General features: G+C 43.0%; 1 protein-coding gene across 1 annotated transcript in view; it reads right to left on the bottom strand.

Annotated features, from left to right (window-relative positions):
* The window catches only part of LOC123491273 (5'-AMP-activated protein kinase subunit gamma-2-like), a 45448-nt gene that overhangs the window by 16688 nt on the left and 13316 nt on the right, over window positions 1-15444 (bottom strand). The window contains exons 2-3 of the mRNA XM_045221548.1: window positions 8613-8684; window positions 1898-2242 (exon numbers count right to left, since the gene is read on the bottom strand). Coding sequence (XP_045077483.1) covers window positions 1898-2242; window positions 8613-8684 — 417 coding nt within the window. The remainder of the gene's footprint in view (window positions 1-1897; window positions 2243-8612; window positions 8685-15444) is intronic.

Below are 15444 nucleotides of genomic sequence, written 5' to 3'. Positions count from 1 at the left end.
TGACGGCCGGCCGCCCAACAACCTGCCCGCTTGACCCTATCCCCTCCTCTCTTCTCCAGACCATCTCCGGTGACCTTCTCCCTTACCTCACCTCGCTGATCAACTCATCCTTGACTGCTGGCTATGTCCCTTCCGTCTTCAAGAGAGCGAGAGTTGCACCCCTTCTCAAAAAACCAACACTCGATCCCTCTGATGTCAACAACTACAGACCAGTATCCCTTCTTTCTTTTCTCTCCAAAACTATTGAGCGTGCCGTCTTTAGCCAACTCTCTTGCTATCTCTCTCAGAATGACCTTCTTGATCCAAACCAGTCAGGTTTCAAGACTGGTCATTCAACTGAGACTGCTCTTCTCTGTGTCACGGAGGCTCTCCGCACTGCTAAAGCAAACTCCCTCTCCTCTGCTCTTGTCCTTCTAGACCTGTCTGCTGCCTTTGATACTGTGAACCATCAGATCCTCCTCTCCACCCTCTCCGAGCTGGGCATCTCCGGCGCGGCTCACTCTTGGATTGCGTCCTACCTGACCGGTCGCTCCTACCAAGTGGCGTGGCGAGAAGCTGTCTCCGCACCACGTGCTCTCACCACTGGTGTCCCCCAGGGCTCAGTTCTAGGCCCTCTCCTATTCTCGCTATACACCAAGTCACTTGGCTCTGTCATATCCTCACATGGCCTCTCCTATCATTGCTACGCAGACGACACACAACTAATCTTCTCCTTTCCCCCCTTCTGATAACCAGGTGGCGAATCGCATCTCTGCATGTCTGGCAGACATATCAGTATGGATGACGGATCACCACCTCAAGCTGAACCTTGGCAAGACGGAGCTGCTCTTCCTCCCGGGGAAGGACTGCCCGTTCCATGATCTCGCCATCACGGTTGACAACTCCGTTGTGTCCTCCTCCCAGAGTGCGAAGAGCCTTGGCGTGACCCTGGACAACACCCTGTCGTTCTCCGCTAACATCAAGGCGGTGACCTGATCCTGTAGGTTCATGCTCTACAACATTCGGAGAGTACGACCCTGCCTTACACAGGAAGCGGCACAGGTCCTAATCCAGGCACTTGTCATCTCCCGTCTGGATTACTGCAACTCGCTGTTGGCTGGGCTCCCTGCCTGTGCCATTAAACCCCTACAACTCATCCAGAATGCCGCAGCCCGTCTGGTGTTCAACCTTCCCAAGTTCTCTCACGTCACCCCGCTCCTCCGCACACTCCACTGGCTTCCAGTTGAAGCTTGCATCTGCTACAATACCATGGTGCTTGCCTACGGAGCTGTGAGGGGAACGGCACCTCCGTACCTCAGTCCCTACACCCAAACGAGGGCATTGCGTTCATCCACCTCTGGCTTGCTGGCTCCCCTACCTCTGCGGAAGCACAGTTCCCGCTCAGCCCAGTCAAAACTGTTCGCTGCTCGGGCACCCCAATGGTGGAACAAGCTCCCTCACGACGCCAGGACAGCGGAGTCACTCACCACCTTCCGGAGACATTTGAAACCCCACCTCTTTAAGGAATACCTGGGATAGGATAAAGTAATCATTCTACCCCCCCTTACCCCCCCCACCCCCCAAAAAAAAAAACTTTGTAAAGTGGTTATCCCACTGGCTATAAGGTGAATGCACCTATTTGTAAGTCCCTCTCAACCACATGCCCAATACACAACGCAGGCATTTCCGTCTACCATCCTAAAACAACCTAAAAGTACACAAACACTAATTACCACAGCAGCAGAGGAACAATTTGAGCCATGTTGTAGTTTGTATTCCCTCCCCCCACACTTCACACACATACTGTGCATATGTGATCGACCAGAGTTTGAATCCATTTTTTTCCTGCTCGCCACAGTACTGTATTAGCCCTTTGAGCTAAAACCTAGGCATTAAGTTGGGGAGATAACAACTCTACAGGTTTGCATAACATATGAGCGTGGTTCACAGAACCAACCCTGTTAGACATAGAACAACTGGTCTTACCTTTCCTGGCCCTGGAGAAGAGCTTGATGCTGACGGGAGAGGTGGAGGTGGAGTTAGAGTCCCTGGAGGAGGAGCGGAAGATGCCACTGAAGCTCAGGCGACGAGGCGACTTGGGTGGGGAGTCCTGGTGGGACGAAGGGTAGGGGAATATGGTTTTGGGGGAGCCCGGGCTGTTCTTGGTCCTGGCAGGGGCCGACTTGGGGCTGGAGGGCCGACTGAAGGGCCCCCGCGTGAAGAAGCCTTTGGTCGGGCTGGCTGAGTGGCAACTCCCATCACCCTGAGGTAGAAAACAAAGAGTTTACTGATTGCTTTGTAGGTAACAAGGCTTTTTTGCTCTCTTTCGACAACACAGCTTTGCAGCAGTGAGACGAGAGAGTAACTATTAAGATCTAGAGACAATGTTTAATCACAGAGTAGGAGCCTTCACTTTGGTGGCTAAATTCCAATGTACAATTCTATATAGACATTCAACTACTCAAATTAGACAGAGCTGGAACCTATTAACAATTTAAAGGGGGACTGAGAAGAGGGAAGGGGCTGAACTTTTATTTCACGCCATTCCTGGTTAAGAGGAAATAGCTCCCATTCTCTGTTTCAAGAGATAGACAACCAGGTTGAACATGTTTTCTTGATTTTATCTACCACTTTGCCATGCATGGGGGGTGTCCAATCTGCAATGCTCAAAGGCAGGGACTTTGTAAAGCCAAAATAATTGGTTCAATGTCAAAAGTATACTGTTTCTGATTTACAGGTTCCTTGTAATGTTTTCCTCGTCAGATAGAAAACTGGTTACTAGCAAGACTACAGATCATTTCTAAATCAGGGACCTTCTTGAAAATATGAATTTACGTGCCAAAAAAAGTATACTGTAAACTTGCCCCTCTTAGTAAACAATAGAGTTAGAGATGCAATGAAGACAGTCTGTTGTTCCTTCCACTAGGTTAAATATTGCAGAGTGTGGTTTCACTGTCTGAGTGTGTCTGGGATTTCAAGTTGATTCCCAGAAATGTATTTCAGGTCTTCGCTGAATAATTACAAATGTTCAAGTCGTTCTGAGTCAGAGCTTCCGACTTGAGGGCAAATAGTCCATTATTATTATCCGATGAGAGATGAGAGCCAAAGGCTGGTGAGTAGATTCACCCAGTATAATCAATGTGAGGAGTGACTCAGCCTTAGCCTTTATAAATATGAATATGCATATGGACACAACACAGATGGCTTCAGGGTTGCATCAAATCATATACAAAACGTTTAAGTCATGCAGTAAGAATGTAGAGATTTTAAATCATACATATGAAGAACATTTTACTAAGAAAAGGTGAGTGTAGTTTGAATGGACTGCTCATTCTTGTAGTGCTACTTTTGGGCTGCGTTTACACAGGAAGCCCAATTCTGATATTTCTTCCACTAATTGGTCTTTTGACCAATCAGATATTTTCACATCAGATCTTTTTCCAGAGCTAGTCTAATTAGTCAAAAGACCAATTAGTGGGAAAAATATCAGAATTGGGCTGCCTGTGTAAACGCAGCTTAGGTCTATTACTCTGACGGAGAAATCAGTGAAATAAATAAAGTTATAGGATTCCAACCCTTTCTCATGCTCAGGTGTTACAAGCCTTTCAGTCACACATGCACTGCGGTTTAAATCAGGAGATTACAAACATGCTGGCATACTCTATTTAAATAACATTGCAGCCTCATGTTGTTGACCTACTTCTAAATCTTAAGCCATTCCCATGGCAAAGTTAGAAAAACACGGAGTGCTTTTGGAACCACTAGGTGTGCGTTTACACAGGCAGCCCAATTCTGATATATTTTCCACTAATTGGTCTTTTGACCAATCACATCAGATCTTTCCACATCAGATATTTTTCAGAGCTAGTCTGATTGTGAAAATAATCTGGAAAAATATGAGAAACAATGCATGGCCTTTATTTGCTATAAACCTACTCTTCTGTATTAGGTACAGTTCAGCAACTCGGGTTACAACAGTCAGTATGGGAAACCATGGGCATAAATAGGATATGTACTAAAACCTTGGGAGGAAATCAACAGATGGAAATTAATAAATGTGATCTACTACACTCCATTTCCTTAAAAGCTATCAGCTTATCTTTTTCAACAGCCTTGACTGGTTTTCTTGTTTTTTTCCCTGATTCATAGTCGGCCCTGTAGCTTCTGCTACAAATCCAGGAAAAAAATGGTCCGACCTTCATGCTCCAAGGTGAGAGACGCAGGACGACACAGAGAGGATTCTGGGTGAGGTAAGACTCTTGAGCCAAACAAACACTGCACTAGAAGGGAACCACTAGCAGTGCTCTTTCTGTTGTTAACATTCCAACACACACACACACACACACACACACACACACCCTTCACTCTGGCAACAAAACAATGGAGAATGATAGGTATAGGTCTACAATACAACAGTTTCATCTAGCATTGTATAGGCAAGTCCTCGCTTATAGCTCTCTTGCCATCCACTTAAAATAGTTTGGCTTCAATTGATCCTATTGGTGCTAGGATGTTCCTTTGAAGGACAGACTGCCAAAACAGTGTTCATGGATGACTGTCTATAACAGTAGGTTCAACAACACAAAGAGTTAAAGACTTCATTCCAAACCAGGTTATTAGAACAGAGTGTAGCTTTATCCAATTAAGAGTAATAATGGAAACACCTAAATGAGGACACTGCCGTTTGCACAATCAGGTGTGAATGAGATTATTGATTGGATTTGGAACAATGCCAAATGTAGAGACATCCATCTCTACATGGCACCTGGGAGATCTTCAGTCCCTTTATTGACAGGTAGGCTTGATGTAAAATGTCTCCTGATGACGTCTCTGCCACTTTCTTAATTTGAAAATGTACAGTGCGTGTGCGTGCACGTATCAGATTGTGCAAGTGTGTCTTTGAGTTTGTGTGTGGAGGTTTCATATAGAGGCCACCTTCGTCAGCACCAGGGGCATACACACTGGGGAGACAGGCCCCCGCAATCAAATTGAGCAAAATAAAAACAATATGCACATTTTCCCACCAGAGATCTCGTTCCATCAAATTGACTTGTTGCGGATAAAAGTCTGTGCATGATGACGTATTGCACATAAAAATACCTTTTGCTGTAAATTCACATTTTTGAATAAAAAATACAAGTTAAATGGCTTTCCACCACATTTTCAACTCTACTGATGGTTTTCTCACAAAACAAATTGAGTTGTATAGCGAGTGTGCCCACTTTGGTATTGGCACGTGCGCTCTAGCCAACAGCTCGCAGATACAGTGTGGGTATAGCCTACATGAGGAGGTTATACTGGACAAAATATTATTTTGATTTGTCAAACAGCAGCCAAGCATCGATGATCATGTCACCAGAACAAGACCCTCAATATTTATTGGAAAGGAGCATCAAGCTCATCACCTTGCACTTTCACCACCCTGTGAAGTTCATTATAACTTATTTCATCTGTAGCCTAATAAACTGCATGCTTTAGCGACAAGTCGTAGTGGGAAGACCACGCAACATGTCATTGCGTGACTCCAAGTTTACTTCAATATGATGGTCATTATATCAATATTTGCGCATAAAAGCGTTCCCACCATCATTTCACGTATAATACATTTTACCTACACAAAAAGATCCTACCTTGTCTATTTTGTTTGGTCGACATTTGGAAAGTTTACTGAGTTCCTGTTTCCATCAGGCCTATCATGACATTTGTTATCCGACATGTACTTTCCTCGAATAAAAAGGAAGGATGGAAACCTGGTTAGTGTTCCAAACGGGACATTATTTGTATTTTTCCCTACACATGCAAACACCATCAGATAGAATTCTCAGCAAGCAGTGCACTGGGTTAGTCAGATTTGATTAAATATAACAGAGCAGATGTACTGGAATGACATTCACTCTCACGGGATACATTTTCAAGTACATAACTATAGAGAACATACAAAAATGATATGGTAATACAAAATGTAAGATTACAAACTCCCAGGAATGTCATACATGATGATCACTAGCTTATACACTAACTTTCACACATCTAGATGGCCGGGCGGGGTGGGTGTGGAGCCAGAGACAGCAGGGGTTCAAACTGTAGAACCGAGTTCCTACATTTGAATATAAAAAAATATTTTATCAAACAAAACTATGCTACATTTTATCTCTGGGACCCTTAGGATAACAAATCAGAGCAAGATTACTAAATGTAAGTACATTATTTACCTTCAGAGGTGAATGTATCAAACCTGTTGCCGTGATAAGTTTTTTGTTGTTGTGCACTCTCCTCAAACAATAGCATGGTATTTTTTCACTGTAATAGCTACTGTAAATTGGACAGTGCAGTTAGATTAACAATAATTTAAGCTTTCTGCCCATATAAGACATGTCTATGTCCTGGAAAGTTTGCTGTTACTTACAACAGTCATGCCAATCACATTAGCGTACGTTAGCTCAACCGTCCCATATACGGGACACCGATACCGTAGAGGTTAAATAGAGACCAAACGCCAATGTCAGTGCTGCAATCCCCACTAGAGCTACAGTAGGCTTACAATTATGTGATGGCATTTTAATATGGTAATGATGAAGATTAAAATATTAAAGTTGGCTGAAGCACATCTAGACAACACCATCAGTCTATAAATTAACCCCCAACCATCTCTGGATTCTCAATAGTAGATAGATATGAACCGGTGAAAATACAAAAATATTAAAGATTGATATTTTCCCAGTGCACACTAGTATGAATGAAATTAATGAATGAATGAATTACATTTGATTTTCGTGTCAAATCGCCAATTGGCAACCCATCCCTTATGGGATTAATTGACACATAAACAAATACTAAAATAATTCACTGTGGTAATTCAGTGATAATTCTTCTTCCGGTGTTCTCTGCAGTGCACATCGCATAAAGAGTGAAAAAAATGAAAGGTAAAAATCAATACATAATAGTAAATAAGGTTATCCAAACAATAATATACAGTGCATTCGAAAAGTATTCAGAGCCCTTCATTTTTCCACATTCTGTTACATTACAGCCTTATTCTAAAATGGATTAAATAAAACAAATCTACAAACAATACCCATAATGACAAAGCAAAAACTGGGTTTTAGAAATGTTAGCAAATGTATAAAAAAAAAAGAAAGAAACTGAAATACCTTATTTACATAAGTATTCAGACCCTTTGCTATGAGACTCGAAACTGAGCTCAGGTGCATCTTGTTTCCATTGATCATCCTTGACATGTTTCTACAACTTGATTGGAGTCCACCTGTGGTAAATTATATTGATTGGACATGATTTGGAAAGGAACACACGTCTATATAAGGTCCCACAGTTGACAGTGCATGTCAGAGCAAAAACCAAGCCATGAAGTCGAAGGAATTGTCCGTAGAGCTCCGAGACAGGATTGTGTCGAGGCACAGATCTGGGGAAGGGTACCAAAAACTTTCTGCAGCATTGAAGGTCCCCAAGATCACAGTGGCCTCCATTATTCTTAAATGGAAGAAGTTAGGAACCACCAAGACTCTTCCTAGAGCTGGCCGCCAGACCAAACGGGGGAGAAGGGCATTGGTCAGGGAGGTGACCAAGAACCCGATGGTCACTTTAACAGAGCTCCAGAGTTCCTCTGTGGAGATGGGAGAACCTTCCAGAAGGACAACCATCTCTGCAGTACTCCACCAATCAGGCCTTTATGGTAAAGTGGCCAGACGCAAGCCACTCCTCAGTAAAAGGCACATGACAACCCGTTTGGAGTTTGCTAAAAGGCACCTAAAGGACCCTCAGACCATGAGAAACAAGATTCTCTAGTCTGATGAAACCAAGATTGAACTCTTTGGCCTGAATGCCAAAGAGTCACGTCTGGAGGAAACCTGGCACCATCCCTACGGTGAAGCATGGTGGTGGCAGCATCATACTGTGGGGATGTTTTTCAGCAGCTGAGACTGGGAGACTAGTCAGGATCAAGGGAAAGATGAACGGAGCAAAGTACAGAGAGATCCTTGATGAACACCTTCTCCAGAGCGCTCAGGACCTCAGACTGGGGTGAAGTTTCACCTACCAACAGGACAATGACCCTAAGCACACAGCCAAGACAACGCAGGAGTGGCTTCGGAACAAGTCTCTGAATGTTCTTGAGCCCGGACTTGAACCTGATCGAGCATCTCTGGAGAGACCTGAAAATAGCTGTGCAGCGACGCTCCCCATCCAATCTGACAGAGCATGAGGGGATCTGCTGAGAAGAATGGAAGAAACTCCCCAAATAAAGGTGTGCCAAGCTTGTAGCGTCATACTCAAGAAGACTCGAGGCTGTAATCGCTGCCAAAGGTGCTTCAATAAAGTACTGAGTAAAGGGTCTGAATACTTATGTACATTTGATATCAGTTTTTGTTTTGTTTTTACATTTGCAAACATTTCAAAAAGCCTGTTTTTACTTTGTCATTATGGGGATTTGTGTGTAGATTGATGAGAAAAACATTTTTAAAAAGTGTTGAAAAAAGTGAAGGGGTCTGAATACTTTCCGAATGCACTGTACGTACGTACGTACGTACCTACATACATACATACATAACATATACAGATAAATAAATACAAAAAAATGGTAGTGGTGAGGGTGTGCCGGGCTCGGGACATCACTGTACCTTCTGTATGTCGGCCTTATCCACATGGTCGGCATCTCCCTCCAAGAAGGGCATGGCAAATGAGCCGAGGTCCTGTAGACCAAAGAGAGAACGCCAGCGTTAGATAAACATTGGCATTAGTATTGGACTCGTGGCAGCCCCCCCCCACCACCCCCGCAAAGAAAACACTGCCTTCACAAATAATTTATCAGCAAAGTCATACCAGAATACTTTTGCCACCCTTTGTAGAACATAACATTTGATTCCAGAAGAATTTACTGCATATAGCGTTATAAAAACGTAATCTAATATAGTCTCTAATAATATAATCTATGATCATCTAAATCAGAGAGTTGACTTTAGACACACTCAGTTCCCAAGATCTCGTTTGCATTACTGACAATGTCCTCCAACAATCACCTTTAGAATGCTGATGCCAGAGAATGGAATGTTAATTTCTCTACCATAAGCCGCCTCCAACTGTACAGGGCAAATGTCAACGTTGTGAACAGTTGGCCCCATAGTGGTGGTGGGGTTATGGTATGGGCAGGCATAAGCTACGGACAGCGAATACAATTGCATTTTATCGATGGCAATTTGAAAGCACAGTGACACCGTGACGAGATCCTGAGGCCCATTGTTGTGCCAATTATCAGCCGCCATCACCTCAGGTGGATAATGTCCAGCCCCATGTCACAAGGATCTGTTCACAATTCCTGGAAGCTGAAAATGTCCCAGTTCTTCCATGGCCTGCATACTCACCAGACAAGTCACCCATTGAACATGTTTGGGATGCTCTGGATCGACGTGTACGACAGCGTGTTCCAGTTCCCGCCAATATCCAGCAACTTCGCAGGAGGAGTGGGACAATATTCAATCAACAGCCTGAACAACTCTATGCAAAGGAGATGTGTCGCGCTGCATGAGGCAAATGGTGGTCACACCAGATACTGACTGGTTTTCTGATCCACGCCCCTACTTTTTTGGGGGGGTATCTGTGACCAACAGATGCATACAGTATCTGTATTCACAGTCATGTGAAATCCATAGATTAGGGCCTAATTTATTTATTTAAATTGACAGATTTCCTTACATGAACTGTAACTCAGTAAAATCTTTGAAATTGTTGCATGTTGTGTTTCTATTTTTGTTGAGTGTATACAGTGCATTCGGAAAGTATTCAGACCCCTGGACTTTTTCCACATTGTTACGTTACAGCCTTATTGTAAAATGGATGTAATGGTTTTTTCCCCCTCAATCTACACACAATACCCCATAATGACAAAGCAAAAACAGGTTTTTAGAAATTGCTAATTTATTAAAAATATAAAACTGAAATATCACATAAGTATTCAGACCCTTTATCAGTACTTTGTTGAAGCACCTTTGGCAGCGATTACAGCCTTGAATCTTCTTGGGTATGACGCTACAAGCGTGGCACACCTGTATTTGGGGAGTTTCTCCCATTCTTCTCTGCACATCCTCTCAAGTTCTGTCAGGTTGGATGGGGAGCGTTGCTGCACAGCTATTTTCAGGTCTCTCCAGAGATGTTCGATCGGGTTCAAGTCCGGCCTCTGGCTGGGCCACTGAAGGACATTCAGAGACTTGTCCCGAAGCCACTCCTGCATTGTCTTGGCTGTGTGCTTAGGGTCATTGTCCTGTTGGAAGGTGAACCTTTGCCCCAGTCTGAGGTCCTGAGCACTCTGGAGCAGGTTTTCATCAAGGATCTCTCTGTACTTTGCTCCGTTCATCTTTGCCTCGATCCTGACTAGTCTCCCAGCCCCTGCCACTGAAAAACATCCCCACAGCATGATGCCTCCACCACCATGCTTCACCGTAGGCATGGTGACAGGTTTCCTCCAGACGTGAAGCTTGACATTCAGGCCAAAGAGTTCAATCTTGGTTTCATCAGACCAGATAATCTTGTTTCTCATGGTCAGAGAGTATTTAGGTGCCTTTTAGCAAACTCCAAGCGGGCTGTCATGTGCCTTTTACTGGATTCTTGTCATAGCTAATATAGCTAATATATATATATATATATATATATATATATATATATATATATAACTGCTGTACATATCATTCTTAATATAAACTGAGTGTACAAAACATTAAGAACACCTTCCTAATATTCAGTCGCGCACCCCCCGCAATTTTGCCCTCAGAACAGCCTCAATTCGTCGGGGCATGGACTCTACAAGGTGTCGAAAGCGTTCCACAGGGATGCTGGCCCATGTTGACTCCAATGCTCCCCACAGTTGTGTAGTTGGCTGGATGTTTTTTGGTGGTGGATCATTCTTGATACACACAGGAAACTGTTGTGCGTGAAAAACCCAGCAGCGTTGCTGTTCTTGACACCCTCAAACCGGTGTGCCTGGCACCTACTACCATACCCCTTTCAAAGACATTTACATTTTTTGTCTTGCCCATTCACCCTCTGAATAGCACACACCCACAATTGTCTCAAGGCTTAAAAATTCTCCTTTAACCGGTTTCCTCCCCTTTATCTACACGGATTGAAGTGGATTTAACAAGTGACATCAATTAGGGATCATAGCTTTCACCTGGATTGTATACTCAGTGTATCTTTTCGGTATATATACGCATAGATTGCATTTGGATTACTGATACAGTGTTATTTGGGTAGTTAATTGGATTCATTCTGACATTTCTTGATTTCTTGTTTTTGATTATTTGTGTACTTGTTTGACATTTTACTGCACTGTTGGGAGCTAGTAACACAAGCATTTCGCTGCACACGCTATAACATCTGCTAAACTGTGTATAACACCAATAAACTTAGATTTGCTTATATCCAATAGAGAGAGATGTCTCAAACAAACAGTAACTAGAAAAACACAGACATATAGTACTATACTCTGTGGTACATTTCAATGACATACAGTACCAGTCAAAAGTTTGGACACACCTACTCATTCAACAGTTTCTTTATTTCTACTAGTTTTTACATTGTAGAATAATAGTGAAGACATCAAAACTATGAAATAACATATGGAATCATGTATTAACCAAAAAAGTGTTAAACAAATCAAAATATATTTAATATTTGAGATAATTCAAATAGCTTTGCACACTCTTGGCATTCTCTCTACCAGCTTCACCTGGAATGCTTTTCCAACAGTCTTGAAGGAGTTCCCACATATGCTGAGCACTTGTTGGCTGCTTTTCCTCTGCCGTCCGACTCATCCCAAACCATCTCAATTGGGTTGAGGTCGGGGGATTGTGGAGGCCAGGTCATCTGATGCAGCACTCCATCACTCTCCTTCTTGGTCAAATAGCCCTTACACAGCCTGGAGGTGTGTTGGGTCATTGTCCTGTTGAAAAACAAATGATAGTCCCGCTAAGCCCAAACCAGATGGGATGGCGTATCACTGCAGAATGCTGGATAGCCATGCTGGTTAAGTGTGCCTTGAATTCTAAATAAATCACAGACAGTATCACCAGCAAAGCACCCCCCACACCATAACACCTCCTCCTCCATGCTTTATGGTGGGAACTACACATGCGGAGATCATCTGTTCACCCACACCACGTCTCACAAAGACACAGCGGTTGGAACCAAAAATAAAATTTGGACTCCAGACCAAAGGACACATTTCCACCGGTCTAATGTCCATAGCTCGTGTTTCTTGGCCCAAGCAGGTCTCTTCTTATTAGTGTCCTTTAGTAGTGGTTTCTTTGCAGCAATTCGACCATGAAGTCCTGATTCACACAGTCCCCTCTGAACAGTTGATGTTGAGATGTGTCTGTGACTTGAACTCTGTGAAGCATTTATTTGGGCTGCAATTTCTGAGGCTGGTAACTCTAATGAACGTATCCTCTGCAGCAGAGGTAACTCTGGGTCTTCCATTCCTGTTGTGGTCCTCATGAGAGCCAGTTTCATCATAGTGCTTGATGGTTTTTGCGACTGCACTTTAAGAATAATAGGGCTATCTTCTGTATACCCCCCTACCTTGTCACAACACAACTGATTGGCTCAAACGCATTAAGAAGGAAAGAAATTCCACACATTTCGAGGCACACCTGTTAATTGAAATGCATTCCAGGTGACTACCTCATGAAGCTGGTTGAGAAAATGCCAAGAGTGTGCAAAGCTATCATCAAGGCAAAGGGTGGCTATTTGAAGAATCTCAAATATAAAAATATATTTTAATTTGTTTAACACTTTTTTGGTTACTACATGATTCCATATGTGGTATTTCATAGTTTTGATGTCTTCACTATTATTCTACAATGTCAAAAATAGTAAAAATGAAGAAAAACCCTTAAATGAGTAAGTGTGTCCAAAGTTTGACTGGTAGTGTTTGTCATACAAAATAAACACACACACACACACACATACACACACACACACACATTTCTTCAAGAAATAAATAAACATTGTTTTAATGCCCAGAAATAAAGTCAACAGAACATCAAACTTTCCGTTGCTGTGTGCGGTTACTATAATCAATCTTAGAATCAAAGGCAAACTTATACACAATGCCTCGGAGTTCTCCCTCCATGTTGCAGACTGCGAATGGAGAGTTTAAATGGACAACGCTACTCAAAGACCACTTGGAATGAGTCCCATCGTGCAGTGTGCTAAACCTCATTAAACATGCTAAAGCCCTCCTAAACGTGACTCCGTAAGAATCAAATATCACACTTAGAACCCTAGAAACGACCACTGACTCAATTGACAGCGACAGGGCAGTTGTGACAGTTTTGGGGGGTATTATAACAAGCGTTTCTTTGTCACTCTTCAAACAAAAGGACCAAATTATTTGGCAGTCCATATATGTATAAAGGAGTTGTGAGAGTAACATACCCAGTACCAAATAACCTCCCAGTTAACTGAATGGGACAACTACCAGATCCAAACTTCTACCAGAAGCAGGTCACAGATAATAATAATATATTTTATATTTTAGTAATTTAGCAGATGCTCTTATCCAGAGCGACTTACAGTATCTAGTGCCTACATTTTCTTACTTGTCCCCCGTGGGAATCGAACCCACAACCCTGGCGTTGCAAGCTTATATTTGTCATATTTCACACATGTACAGTGAGGGAAAAAAGTATTTGATCCCCTGCTGATTTTGTACGTTTGCCCACTGACAAAGAAATGATCAGTCTATAATTTTAATGGTAAGTTTATTTGAACAGTGAGAGACAGAATAACAACAACAAAATCCAGAAAAACGCATGTCAAAAATGTTATAAATTGATTTTAATTTTAATGAGGGAAATAAGTATTTGACCCCCTCTCAATCAGAAAGATTTCTGGCTCCCAGGTGTCTTTTATACAGGTAACGAGCTGAGATTAGGAGCACACTCTTAAAGGGAGTGCTCCTAATCTCAGCTTGTTACCTGTATAAAAGACACCTGTCCACAGAAGCAATCAATCAATCAGATTCCAAACTCTCCACCATGGCCAAGACCAAAGAGCTCTCCAAGGATGTCAGGAACAAGATTGTAGACCTACAAAAGGCTGTAATGGGCTACAAGACCATCGCCAAGCAGCTTGGTGAGAAGGTGACAACAGTTGGTGCAATTATTCGCAAATGGAAGAAACACAAAAGAACTGTCAATCTCCCTCGGCCTGGGGCTCCATGCAAGATCTCACCTCGTGGAGTTGCAATGTTCATGAGAACGGTGAGGAATCAGCCCAGAACTACACGGGAGGATCTTGTCAATGATCTCAAGGCAGCTGGGACCATAGTCACCAAGAAAACAATTGGTAACACACTACGCCGTGAAGGACTGAAATACTGCAGCGCCCGCCAGGTCCCCCTGCTCAAGAAAGCACATATACATGCCCGTCTGAAGTTTGCCAATGAACATCTGAATGATTCAGAGGAGAACTGGGTGAAAGTGTTGTGGTCAGATGAGACCAAAATCGAGCTCTTTGGCATCACCTCAACTCGCCGTGTTTGGAGGAGGAGGAATGCTGCCTATGACCCCAAGAACACCATTCCCACCGTCAAACATGGAGGTGGAAACATTATGCTTTGGGGGTGTTTTTTTGCTAAGGGGACAGGACAACTTCACCGCATCAAAGGGACGATGGACGGGGCCATGTACCGTCAAATCTTGGGTGAGAACCTCCTTCCCTCAGCCAGGGCATTGAAAATGGGTCGTGGATGGGTATTCCAACATGACAATGACCCAAAACACATGGCCAAGGCAACAAAGGAGTGGCTCAAGAAGAAGCACATTAAGGTCCTGGAGTGGCCTAGCCAGTCTCCAGACCTTAATCCCATAGAAAATCTGTGGAGGGAGCTGAAGGTTTGAGTTGCCAAACGTCAGCCTCGAAACCTTAATGACTTGGAGAAGATCTGCAAAGAGGAGTGGAACAAAATCCCTCCTGAGATGTGTGCAAACCTGGTGGCCAACTACAAGAAACGTCTGACCTCTGCGATTGCCAACAAGGATTTTGCCACCAAGTACTAAGTCATGTTTTGCAGAGGGGTCAAATACTTATTTCCCTAATTTAAAATGCAAATCAATTTATAACATTTTTGACATGCGTTTTTCTGGATTTTTTTGTTGTTATTATGTCTCTCACTGTTCAAATAAACCTACCATTAAAATTATAGACTGATCATGTCTTTGTCAGTGGGCAAACGTACAAAATCAGCAGGGGATCAAATACTTTTTTCCCTCACTGTACAAGCGTGTATTAATACGCATGTGAATTGGAAATGTGTTTTTTTTGCATATCCCAACTCTCCCTGAGACACCAAGCTATGCAAACCCTAATGCCTACTGATCTGCAAAATACATGTAGGACTTGGGAAACATTCTTACCACTCAATGGTCAGAATTGTGTCAGGAGAACAAATCTTTC

The sequence above is a fragment of the Coregonus clupeaformis genome, chromosome 7 (assembly GCF_020615455.1).
Source record: "Coregonus clupeaformis isolate EN_2021a chromosome 7, ASM2061545v1, whole genome shotgun sequence".
NCBI lineage: Eukaryota > Metazoa > Chordata > Actinopteri > Salmoniformes > Salmonidae > Coregonus > Coregonus clupeaformis.
The sequence above is the reverse complement of the archived record's forward strand: the minus strand, read 5'-3'. Positions and strand labels throughout refer to the sequence as shown.